At 37.9% G+C, this 13,438-nt stretch overlaps 1 protein-coding gene across 1 annotated transcript in view; it reads left to right on the top strand.

Moving 5' to 3' along the window:
• Positions 1–2,205: 2,205 nt before the first annotated feature.
• Positions 2,206–13,438, top strand: part of LOC107044321 (multiple epidermal growth factor-like domains protein 8) — an 18,599-nt gene continuing 7,366 nt past the window's right edge. Inside the window, exons 1-6 of the mRNA XM_015266152.1 lie at positions 2,206–2,449; positions 2,559–2,852; positions 5,593–5,756; positions 6,487–6,764; positions 7,186–7,370; positions 9,084–12,392. Coding sequence (XP_015121638.1) covers positions 2,648–2,852; positions 5,593–5,756; positions 6,487–6,764; positions 7,186–7,370; positions 9,084–12,392 — 4,141 coding nt within the window. The 5' untranslated portion in view covers positions 2,206–2,449; positions 2,559–2,647. The remainder of the gene's footprint in view (positions 2,450–2,558; positions 2,853–5,592; positions 5,757–6,486; positions 6,765–7,185; positions 7,371–9,083; positions 12,393–13,438) is intronic.

Genomic DNA, 13,438 nt, shown 5'->3' with positions numbered 1-13,438 from the left:
GATCAAATTATGGGGATTGAATGCACGCGAAAATTTTATTTGAAAACATTAAATAGAATCTTTTATAGAAAACGAAATTATTTTGTTTGGAGGAGATATTCTTCTTTCGGGAATTTCATGGGGTGATAAATTTCGGATTTGAGTGATAATTTTTTTACGGCGGGTGAAAATAATAATGGAAAAGGAAGCATTTATTTACGCAAAGAATAAATTTTGTTTTTTTTTTGAGAAAATTTGTATTATAATTTATCTCATTCTAGATGCAGAGGAAAACCCAATTCTAGTGATTGCAAAGAGCGATTTTCATGTGATATAGGGGAGGGTGGGGTAAAACGGACACTTTAGACTTTTTTTAAAATTATTCATAACTCAGAAATAAATTGATCAATTGAGCTCAGTTTAGGCTCGTCACAAAGGGAAAGAATTGTTCTTTGTATTGAAAAAAAATTATCAACATTTCAACCCTTTATTAACATTTCAATAAAAGTCAAAAGTGTCCGTTTTACCCCAACCTCCCCTATTGTTGAATATTGTCCGAAAATTTCGTAAACTCGCAGGAAATTTTGAAGTATTTTTCTAATTGAAAATCAATTATGGAACGGATTAAAATTCTTCACGCATTATTTTGAAAATATTGTCGGAGTGACAGGGTTTAACGAAAGTTATCAAAAAAGCTTTTTTATCCAAAATTTCAAGAGCTACAAAAAATTTCTTTTGATAAATTCTGTTAAAACCCTTCACTCCGAAACTATTCGCGAAATAAACCGCGACGGAATTTTGAACACAACATCTGTCTTCATCACTCCACCATAAGAATCCGTGAAAACCACAGACGTAAATGATAAAAAATGTGAAATATGTAATAAATGATAATTGAATGTTCCATCAGTTTTTAAGGTAATTTCAACTGCAAAATTACTAAAAATATTTTTACAATATTGTAGACATTGGAATCCTATTTGCGAAGAAATGTAAATCTACTCGCGCATTATTTCGCAAGTATTTCCGGAGTGAACGCGTTTACCAAAATTCATCAAAATATCTTTTTTACCTAAAATTTCAAGAGCTACAAAAAACTATAAGTAACAAATTCTCCCAGAACCCTTCACTCCGAAAATATTCGCGAAACAAACCCTGACAAAATTTCCAACTCAACATATGTCTTCATAACTCCACCACAAGAACTCATTCCGAATCCCTCAAAGCGTCAGACATAAATGATAAAAAAAAAGAAATATTTAATAAATGATAATTGAATAGTCCACAATTTTTCCACGCAACTTCATCCTGAAAATTCCTCCAAATATTCTAAAAATATTGTAAACATTTGAATCCCAGTTACGAAGAGATGTAAATCTTCTCGCGCATTATTTCGCAAATATTTCCGGAGTGAACGCGTTTACCAAAATTCATCAAAAGGTCTTTTTTACCCAAAATTTCAAGAGCTACAAAAAACCATAAGTAACAAATTCTCCCAGGACCCTTCTCTCCGAAAATATTCGCGAAACAAACCCTGACAAAATTTCCAACTCAACATATGTCTTCATAACTCCACCACAAGAACTCATTCCGAATCCCTCAAAGCGTCAGACATAAATGATAAAAAAAAAGAAATATTTAATAAATGATAATTGAATAGTCCACAATTTTTCCACGCAACTTCATCCTGAAAATTCCTCCAAATATTCTAAAAATATTTTAAACATTTGAATCCCAGTTACGAAGAGATGTAAATCTTCTCGCGCATTATTTCGCAAATATTTCCGGAGTGAACGCGTTTACCAAAATTCATCAAAAGGTCTTTTTTACCCAAAATTTCAAGAGCTACAAAAAACCATAAGTAACAAATTCTCCCAGGACCCTTCTCTCCGAAAATATTCGCGAAACAAACCCTGACAAAATTTCCAACTCAACATATGTCTTCATAACTCCACCACAAGAACTCATTCCGAATCCCTCAAAGCGTCAGACCTAACCGATAAAAAAATGAAATATTTAATTTCTGATAATTGTCATTGCGCAAGTATTTTTCCGCGCAAACAAACATATTCTTATCAACATTTCCAGTTTTCTCGGCGGTTCGTCCCGGAGCGCCGCCTACAATCCCCCGAAAGCCGAGTGTACCAACATTCTTCGCACTCGGCAAATCCCGGGAGACGAGAAAGACCTAGAGAACCGTTCATCATACAGTCGCGTACCCAAAATCACCGTATACATACACACATTCCCCTATTGTGTGCCCCAGAGCTATTATTGGTTATATACAACTCCAATATCCACACAACAACACAGTCGTTTAAACAATAAAAACAGTTACTAGTGCAGTGACGATAAATCGAGTGACGGAGATGTGTTGTTAATTTATATTCACCTGAGAATGTTAAAGCAGAGGTAATCATCGATCAATACTTGTTCAATGTTTACAAGTTGGCCTTGTCACTGAAAGCTGGTAGGTGTGACTGAATCTCGCTCCAGATTTATTGCAAATAAACTGTTTGCCCGGTTATTTGAGAAGAGCTTCGTCCGCAAGACCTTGGCCATTTATTCTGAATTTACAGGTGAATGAGAGAGGAATTATCAATGAAGTTGGATGATGAGGATACGCGGATTAACGAGGATTAACGAGGACTGAGGTTGATATTATGCGATGGGGTGGCTAGAAATAACGTCTATATGGTTCGTCATGTGGACGTGCCTGATGTGGGGCCTGGAGCTGGTCCCCCAGGTCACGCCGAAGCAAGTGCCATGTGACAAGACTAGAAAGGTATTTACTGACACCTGGGGGATGATCAGTGACGGCCCCATGGGATCCAATTACACTCAGGATTCTCATTGCGAATGGTTGATTAAAGGTAAGGGTTTTGCTCTCGAGTGGAAGCTTGTTGCTAGTCACATTTAAATTTGGTTTTTTTTATTAGAATTTAATAACAAGTGGGAAATTGCGCTTGGATTGAGTATAGTATAGGGGAGGTTGGGGTAAAACGGGCACTTGAATTATTAAAAAAATTTAATGAGGGGTTGAAGTGTTGATTAAATTTCATAATTTTTTTTTCAATGCAGAGAACACTTTTTTCCCTTTGGGACGAGCCTAAACTGAGCTCAATTGATCAATTTTTTTTTTCTGTTGATTTTATAGTCATTATGATCGAACAATTTCGAGAATGTAATTTTCAGGCCCCGGCGGGCCGTATCAACGTATGTGACCGAGTTTCTTATTTAATTCTTATTTAATTTAATTCATATATTACATTTTTGAATTTTTTAGAATTATAATATATTTCTGTATGTTAGTTTTTAGAATTGAATTAGAACTTTCAATCAAAATATGGACATTCATTGCTACATTACGATGAGCTTCCAATTAATTATCCGTTCAAGAATATTTACCTGAATTTTTCTAATTTCCATCCATTCTCGTAGAATACTTCAATTGAGTTTCCAGGGTATTGTTGAGCTCTATCATTCGACATTGGTTAAAATTTAATTCGTATATTGATTTTTAGAATTATTGAATAAAAAAAGTACCAAATTACGATGAGCTTCCAATTAATTAACAATTCAAAAGTATTTACCTGAACATTTGTAGTTTTTATTCATTTTCACGAAATAGTTCAACTGAAATTGACAATTTCCATTGGTTTTGTCATCAAATGTAAATTTTTAAGTACGAATTTTCTGGAAATTCCAGTGGAACTGTCGCATGAGGTGAATATCCACTGTCAAACCTAAATTCTATGGAAAAAAATTTCAAATTTCACTAAAAATTCAATGGAATTAATTTTTGAACAGCAGAAAGACAAAAATTCACTAATCTACTCGAATTTTCAATCAAAATATAGATTTTTTTAAACAAATTATGATGATACTATAATTAATTAACACTTCAAAATATTTTCCGGAATTTTTTTTATTTCTAATTACTTTCGTGGAATAATTAAACTGAAATTGACAGTTTTTATTGATTTTTTTTATTAAATCATGAATTTTCAAAGACGAAATTCTTAAAAATTCCAGTGGAATTATCACTTGTTTGAAAATATCAGCTAAAATTTATTAACAGTGAATATTGAGGAATTACATTTAATCAGAAGGATTTTTTTGTACATCGAAGTGAGAGCTAATATGGAATAAAGCATCGGAAATCCGTTATTCTCTTAAAATGACCAGTCATTTTTCAGGAACTCGTCTTGCCTCCCTACTTCTCCCGTTTTTGATGTTGGGTAGCGACAACTTATAAATATTTGTTTAGATTATATTTATACTTTTACATTTCATGAATTTTTGTCATAGGCACAGCAATTCCTCAGAAATCGAGCTTGAATTTCTCCAAAACTACTCAATAGATTCGAATTGCCTTATGCTAAAATATCCACGACTATAAAATTCATCGAGACGATGAGAATATCCAGGAATTCTTGAAAAAAACTTCACCGCTATTATTCTCTCTGTTTTTTTCCTAAGAGTTATTTGTGCATGCGTTGAAGTACTGAAGACCGATCATTGAAGTTGAACAGGTCTTTTTTGCATTCATAATACACAATTAGTACTGGATTTCTCAAAAAAGAATGAAAGAATAAACTTATCACAGATTGAAAATTAATTGAGGCCAGCCAAATGAAAAATTTCCACTGATGCAGAATATAAAATAGATGAATAAATAAAAATTTATTGATTTCCATGAAATTTTAAATGAAATGGCAATTTCCAGAGCTGATATTGCTGAAGATATTGTTGAGCTCTATTCATCGTCGTTAATTGAAATTTCCATTCATATATTAATTTTAAAAATCTTCAAATTTTTTTGAAAATCGATTGTCCCACGATAACTTTAAAAAATGTTCTGAATTCATTGAATGTTGGCTTAAAAAATTCTCCTAATGTCAAGTTATAAAAGAATGTTTACAAGAAATCCAACACAATTAACTAAAGAAGAAAAATAAGTTAATTTAACAAAATAATCTCAAACGACGAATGATATACGATAGAACAAAGTGATGCGGAAAATGGCCATTCGATGTATTGCTAATTTATTAGGAAAAATCTACACATTTTTATTCAAATACTCCGAAAATTCAATTTTTACAGCCTATTTGTATGTATTTACATATGTGACAAATTTTTTCTTCAATTATTTGTTAATGAACCGATGGAATTTAATATTTTTTTCCAAATGGAGGTATTGTTGAGCCCTATCTATCGACATTAATTGAAATTTCCACTCATATATTAATTTTTTCCCATTCATACATTAATTTTTCAAATTTTCAAATCTTTTATGAATTTGATTGTTCCACGATAACTTAAAAGAATGTTCTGAACTCATTGAATGTTGGCTTACAAAATTCTAATCTTAATTTATAAAATAATGTTCACAGGAAATTTAACACAATTAACTAAAGAAGAAATATAACTGAATTTAACAAAATAATCTCAACCGAAGAATGATGTACGATGGAACAAAATGATGTGCAAAGTGACCATTCGGAAATATATTGCTAATTTATTAGCAAAAAAAAACAACGCTATGTGAATGCAAAAGCAATATTCCACTTTGAATTTATTATTCTTTCACGACTCGTCCATTATTTCCAGCAAACAACAGCCAACAATTCATAACCCTGAGCTTCAGAACAATGGGAACTGAATGCAGCTACGATTATGTATTTGTTTACGACGGTGATTCGTTTCGTTCACCACTGCTGGGCAGTTTTAGTGGCAAAACTGAGCCGCAACAAGTTACCTCGTCGTCTGGTTACGTGAGTACATTGCAATTATACTCTCGCTTCAAAGTCGAATACTTTGCCCAGAGTGACAGGTACAGTGGCTCTGCCGCAGATAATCATTCCGGTTATGCAAATTCTGTCGTTCATCGTGGATGACACTTCACTATTTTTCATTTCTATTCCGAATTCCACTTTTATCGGGATCTGAGGGCAAAGAAGCGCACGAAAAAAATTCATAGAAAAACCTGAGGAATCCTCTAGACAATTCTATTGGATTTCTATTGAACTTTTTATTAGTTTTTGCCTGATTCGATTGAAATGTTTAATAAAAATTTTATAGAAAAACTCCATGGCCATGAATATTACATTTCTTTAATATTAAAAGAATTTCCGACTTCCATTAATAAAGGTTTAAATATATTCATCAAAATTTAACAATAGCATAAGATTAATAATTTAAATTTAGGATTGATGATGAATTAAATATTTGATAATATGGAACTGTAAATTTTCCATTGATAAAATAATTCAGAATTTGTCTATTCAAATTGATGATTATTTGAATAATTAAAAATTTAAGAGTGATGTTAACTCATTGACGGCCTTAAAATTTAACGGTAATTATGGTTTATGAATATGGGTATCCCTGCAACTTATTCTTTCTCAAATTTTCCAAGTTTTCTATAAAATTTGTTCACTGTACATTAAAAAAATTAATGATTCCGTGCAAATAAAAACAAATAAATAATTCTTTATTTTCCAGATGTTGATATTATTATATAGTGATACAAATTACGTCCTTGATGGTTTCCACGCCGAATTTTCAGTGACTGACTGCCCGAACAATTGTACAAGGCATGGAAAATGCATCAATAACACGTGCGTTTGTGAAAATGATTGGGGTGGAAAAGATTGCTCAAGGGCTCTCTGCCCAAACAGTTGTGGCCAAGGTGGTACCTGCGGAATTAAAAGATGCCAATGTAGAAAAGGATTCTCGGGACAATCTTGTTCGCTCCACTCAGTCCATCCAGAGGGCAATAAGTAAGAAATTCATGAAAATATTGAAATTATCACGTTATCTTGGTGATTAAATTTATTTATTTATTCTATCCAAATTCTTTCGAAAATGCTATTCGTTTTTAGAGGAATATTTTTTAGATATTTAAAAAGAAATATCTAAATTTTTAAAAGAAAGTCTATGAATTTTAATTTTTTTTCAAAGGATTTATTTTCATGAGATTTATTCTCCAGAAATTCTGACGGATAAATTGTCCCATATTTGTTCTCTATATTCTGCTTTCTTTCTTCAATTTTATCTCTAATTTTATCGTTACCTTTTTTTTTAAATTCTGTTTTGTTTTTCATTCTTAAATTAAAGATTAAGTTGGAAAATTCATGCCCAAAAAATCTTATAAAAGAACTTATAATTATAATTATAATTGCAATTGCTTGAATTATTTAGGTGGCATTGGTTGTCGCATTCTGAAGGAGGTATGACACCTCGAGCAGCTCATTCAGCCGTTTACGACGGTGAAACTGATTCTCTCTATGTTTTTGGAGGATACGATCTCAATTATGTTCTCGGGGATTTGGAAGTCTACAGGTTTAACACGAGTCAGTGGGAGGATGAACATGGAAGTGTATTAGGTAAACTTCGTTTTGAATTCGAGTTTCAACATTAAAAAAAAACAAGCGTTATTTTCGGACTTATGATTTCCATTTTAGACTTAGCAGTCTCAAGTTGAACCTTCCAGAAGTCCGAAAATGAGATTTTCAAAAGTTTGAAGCAGAGACTTTCAGAACTCCCTTTAGAGAAAAATTTCAAGTCGAGGCATTCAAAAGTATCAACTTGAGTCTATGAAAATCTCAATTCGAGAGTTTAAGTTTCAAATTCAAATCTTCCAAAGCCTCAACTTGAAACTTTCCAAAATTTAAATTGAGTCTTGTGAAACTCTCAACTTGAAAGTTTCGAGCCTTAATTAAGATTTTGCTCAATCTTATTTTAAGAGCTTTGAAATTTTTCAATAATTAATGATAATTTGAAGAGCTTTGATATTTCAAAATAATTATTAATTATTTTAAGAGCTTTGAAATCTTGAAATAAAATATTATTTTTTGGGTGAATAAATAGCTGCTTTCTTTGAAGCATGAAGGGGTAAAATGGTTGTGGTGAATGTATTTTCTGATGTTGATTGGAAAAATACCCAAGTGATTATGAATTTTAGCAAATAACATTGATAAATTTTCTTGTAGATTACTTCAGCTCCAGAAGAAGATACTTGATGCTTTCTTCAATCAATCATTTTCGCGATAATTAAAGAACCAAACAATATATCATGACTAGAATTTTAATAGGGAAAATTCAGATTGCATTCCCATTCTTACTATTTTTTTAATTACGTCATTAAATTATTTTAGACATCTCGAACCACTTTACTACTTTAGTGCTGAATTATTTGTTACAAATATTTTTTCAAATGTTGTATAATTTTTTTAATTTTACCGACGCTCGCATGAGATGAAGCTAATGTAAGTCTTCCTCTGTCCTTTATTTAATTATATCCGAGAAAGAAAAACTAATTTGTTACTATTTAGAAATTTCTAGCATACTGTTGAGTGAAATTCATTCTGAGATTTTTTTTCGTAGAAAATTAGCAAAATTGAAAAAATCGAAAAACTCGAAACTGTATGCAAAAAAAAAAATATAAAAAAACCTACTGCATTCATTAGAAAATCCTATTCCATTTCTATTAAACTATTTATTAATTTGTGGTTGATTCTATTGAGAAATTCCGCAGCTTATCTGAGCGTTGTTTTTCTGATAGATATGTTCAATAAGAAATATTCTATAGCAAAACTCAAGAGAATTCCATTTTCCATACAATTTATTCTGTTGAGATATTTTCTATAGAAAATTTCTCTGCTCAAATTTTCCCAGTTTATTTGTTTGACGAAATGAAAAAAAATTCAGTGGACAAACGTTAGAAAAATGAAAATTAAATTAAATGAAATAAAAATGAATTAAATGAATTAAATGAATGAATTTTTATTGTAATGAAATGTTGATGGTGGCGTGAGGAAAATGTGAAGGAATTTTCATAGAAAGTCTTTCAATATAAAAATGAATTTTGCTGAGTTTTTCAAAAAAATAATTTTTATTTAACATTTTCTATAAAAAAAGCCGCAATAAAGCTTCAGATTTCTGCAATAGAATCACCCAAAAACAGATAGAATTCTCAGCAGAAATCCAATAGTTTTTTCCATCGAATTCGTCAGGTTGGTCGATGAAATTTGTTCCTGTGAGAACCAATCAGCTCTTCCCAAAAAAACCACAACAAATTTCTGAATTTCTCCCCCCAGAAGGTGCATCTGCTGCTGAATCCCTAGATCCGATGCTGATAGCGAGTGAGCTCGAGCGAATCGGCTCAGGCCCGGAGGAGAAATACGGTCTCTCCTCCTCGTCCTTCGTCTGGAAGCTCCTCTACAACATAAAGGGCAACGGGACCCTGAGCCTGCGTGACCGCGCGACCATGGACACAACGCAGCACGGTTGGCGTGAGCTGCGAAACACGCCAGAGCACCGCGAGCGCGAGCGCAAAGCCCAGGAGGCCCGAGAGGCCGAGGACAATCGTCGAAGGCACTCCCGCCTCATAAGATCCCTCTTCAGAGCCCCCAGAGACACCGAGGAGCTCCCCTTCTTCCTCGACAAGGCCCTCCCCACGCAATCGGAGTTCGTCCAGCAGATAATCGACACGAACTCCACCACCGAAATGATCTTCACCTCGGAATCCATCAGCCCCACCAACTCAACCTCAAACGAAACCCTGAAACCGAGCCCCAGATACGGTCACGCAGCCTGCAGATACTCCAGGGGCTTCGTAATCTACGGGGGAAAGTTGGCTGACGGTTCCCTCTCCAACGAGCTCTGGCACTACAACGTCGACACCAAGACCTGGACCCTCCGCGCCAAAAACTCCGACTTTTACCCACCCCACCTCACCAGGCACACCCTGACCCTCTCAGGAGACCGAGTCTACCTGTTCGGTGGTAGCACAGTGGACGGGGAGTTCTCCTCGAGTCTCTTCAGCATAAAGCTGGACCTGACAGACGCCAACTCGTCCTCCGAAAAATGGAGGAGAGTTCGCCCGAGAGGAGGAAAAGAGCTAGACGTCAGAGTCGTTGCTCACTGCACAGTCTACCACAAAGCAACGAACTCCCTCCTCGTCTACGGGGGAGTGGTGGCCAGCGTTGCGAGGTTCAGCAAGTTGTCAGATCGAATGTTCGTGTTCCAGCTGGACCGAAAGGTCTGGTCTGAGATCCACTACCCGAGGGAGCACCTCCCAGACATCTACGTCCCCAGGGAGAGGGCATTCCACACCTGCAACATCATCGGGAATTACCTGGTTGTCTTCGGGGGTTACTCCCACCGCCACAACAAGGAGGAGATCTGCTACGACAATCAGATGTACCTTTACAACCTAGGGTGCCACGTCTGGGTGAGCCACGAGGTCCTGGGGGTCAGCGACAAGGACTCGGGATACCCCAAGCAGCAGGGGGTCTTCGCTCACGCTGCCGACGCCAGGAATGGAAACACTCTTCTGCTCGTTGGTGGCTACCACGGAAACGTAAACGCTGATCTTCTGGCTTATACTCTGCCCCCAATGCTGGCACCTGGCGACGGGGATTACGTCGAGCCCGAGCAGCTGTGCCCCAAGCACAAGAGCTTCACCGAGTGCTCAGCAAATCCCGAGTGCGGCTGGTGCTCAGCCGACGAAATCTGCTATGGCAGGACAATTGGGAGTAACTGCACGACTAATTTACAGACTTCGAGGTGTCCTGGGGTGTGCCCAGTCCTCGGGGACTGCCACTCCTGCTTGATTCACGGTCAGCCCGGTGGGGGCTGGGGCACAAACTCGAAGGGGAAGAGCTCAATCTCGAATAAACTTAATTTGGGCACTTGCACTTGGTGTGTGCAGAACGCTCGCTGCCACCATAAGAACGATAACTATGGGGTCTGTGGCTCCAGGGACGACACGTTGTCCAGGATTCCCGCGTGGTGGGGGAGCAAAGGAACCGAGATAACGAGAGTCGAGGAGTGCAGGGAGATGGATAAGAGGCCGGGGCTAACATTCCTCAAGTACAAGCCACCTGTCAACTTCACTCAGCCCGACTCAGTGACAATAGTAAACGCCACGACGATCGACTTTAACGTCCCATCGATGCAGGGGGCGAAGACTGAGTCGGCCCTCGGTGGGGAAATGATAGCCCGACTCACTGGATTTCTCAGGCCCCCCCAGGAGTACTGGCTGAGCTCAGCTGAGCAGCTGAAAATCTGCGTGAGCTACAACAGCGCTACCCTCAGGGTCTCCCGACACAACGGCTCAACTGACCTCGAACTCGTGGCGAACTTGACCGCTGACACATCCCAATGCATCTCGACAAAGTGGTCTGATGGGAGTTACATGAACCTGGAGCCTGGGAGGTACCTCCTGGACTTCGAGTCGAAGAGAATGGTCACAGCTAACTACGCCTACCCCTCGAAAATGGAGATCACTCACAACAGGAAGGGGGACAACGCCAAGGTCTTCACGTTCGAGTACCTCGAGCCCTACCAGAATGGCTCGTGCGATCAGTACAAGAATTGCTTGCACTGCTTGACGGACTCGTCCTGTGGCTGGTGCGACGTCAGCAACAGTTGTCTGTCTAGATCGACGAACGAGACGGAGAGCTGCTCGGTGACGATCGACTACGACGACGAGGGGAGCCCCATCAACGAGTGGCATTACCTCACCATCACCCCCTCGTCCTGCGCGAATTGCTCGAACTACATATCCTGCGAGTCGTGTGTCTCCACGAATCTCTGCGAGTGGTGGACGGAGGAGGCGAGGTGCGCCAGGATGGGGAGACTCCCCAACAGTGTGGTGAGTCTTGAGGAGTGTCCCATCCCCTGCAGGCAGCGGTCGAACTGCACTCAGTGCCTGGACGAGAGAGGGAGGTGCGTCTGGTGCGAGGCCACACAGGAGTGCTTCTCCTTCTCGGTCTACACCTCGGAGTACCAGTTTGGACTCTGCAGGGAGTGGATGGACCAGGCGGGACTCATGGGCGTCACCTCGAGGTCTGGCTCGTCGTTGACTGGAAACGATCAGTGTAAATCTTGCAATCGACACTCGAACTGCACCAGCTGTCTTCATTCCCTCAGCTGTGGCTGGTGTTACTCTCTGGAGAACCCCATAACTGGGGTTTGTGTGCAGGGGGACTTCAACCGGGCCCACGTCAACTGCAGTCTTGTAATTAATGAGAGTCAGAGTGAACAATTCAATGAGACCCTCTTCGAGGAGCAGGTCGGGTGGGCTTACGCCCAGTGCCCTGACGTTGACGAGTGCGATCTGGGGCTTCACGACTGCCACAAGGATGCGCAGTGCACGAATACCCATGGGAGCTACAGCTGCCAGTGCAAGAGAGGGTTCCATGGGGATGGCAAAGAGAACTGCACGAAGACCTGTTACGAGAAGTGTGTCAATGGTTACTGCAGTGAAGCCCCGGATTATAAATGCGAGTGCAATCTCGGGTGGACTGGGCCCGATTGCCGGACGAACTGCGGGTGCTACAACCACTCGACTTGTGTCAGCAGCGTTGGGGTTTGCGATGAGTGCCAGGACTGGACTACAGGTTTGATTTTGTTTGAAAAAGTTTGTTTGGGGCCTGGGGAGAGAGCTGGACGGAATACTATTTGAAATAGGGGAGGGGGGCAAAATGAAATATGAGGCGAAATTAAATTTTTTTTTATTGAATACGGTTTTTATCAACCTTTGTTTATTAACTTTTTATTGTGGGGAGTACTAGTTAAAATAATAGTTTTCCATTCAGTAAAATGGAAAAAGAAGAGTGCAATCGAGCTAATCTAATCAATTGAATTATAAGACGAATAAAAAATTATTATTCTCGTCAGTATTCCCAACCCTTTTTGAGTTTTTCAAAAAAGAAGTGTTTAAATTGAGATTTGGGAAATTGAAATTTGAAAGAATTGAAATGTTTCGTAAGAAATTTTTGAATTTCCAATTTCAAATTTCAACTCGCATCGGGAAGTTATACATGCAAATGTCAAATTTTAAATTTATTTATTAGGGGAGGGTAGGGCAAAACGGACCCCTAGGGCAAAACGAACCACTCATAGAAAATTGGCAATTTTTGTTTCTACTTCCTTAGAAAGCAAAAACAAAAATTCAAAAAAAATTAAAAGTCATTTGTAGTTTGAGGTGATTAGCAAATCAGATCAAATAGCGGGTCAACGACACTTGTCTACAAAGCCCCTGTTACGTTTGCAATGCAAGAAACTCACTTTCAATTCAACACATTCAGTACTCCGGATTTGAAGAAAATAAAAAAAACCCCAATTTTCTGTCAGTGGTCCGTTTTGCCCTACCCTCCGCCATCTTTTCTCCTTTCCATTCGTCGACACCTTTTAAGGATGTTCGACACCCTTTTAGCCAAAATTGACGTTGTTTTCATTTTTCTGGCAAATTATCGATGGGAGTGACGTGAAAAAATATAACGATTTTGTGGTTTGTCATTCTTTAATGGCTCACGAAGTTGCGTAGTGGTGCGATAATTTTCATGCGTTTTTTCTACAGTTTTGTGATTCTTTTTAAAAGTTTAGAGAAAACGCAGGAAAATGTTCGCACCACCTTAAAATTTCGTCAGTCATTAAATAATGA

The sequence above is a fragment of the Diachasma alloeum genome, unplaced genomic scaffold, assembly GCF_001412515.2.
Source record: "Diachasma alloeum isolate Michigan unplaced genomic scaffold, Dall2.0 Dall_scaffold_00711, whole genome shotgun sequence".
In the NCBI taxonomy this organism is placed as follows: Eukaryota; Metazoa; Arthropoda; class Insecta; order Hymenoptera; family Braconidae; genus Diachasma; species Diachasma alloeum.
The sequence above is the reverse complement of the archived record's forward strand: the minus strand, read 5'-3'. Positions and strand labels throughout refer to the sequence as shown.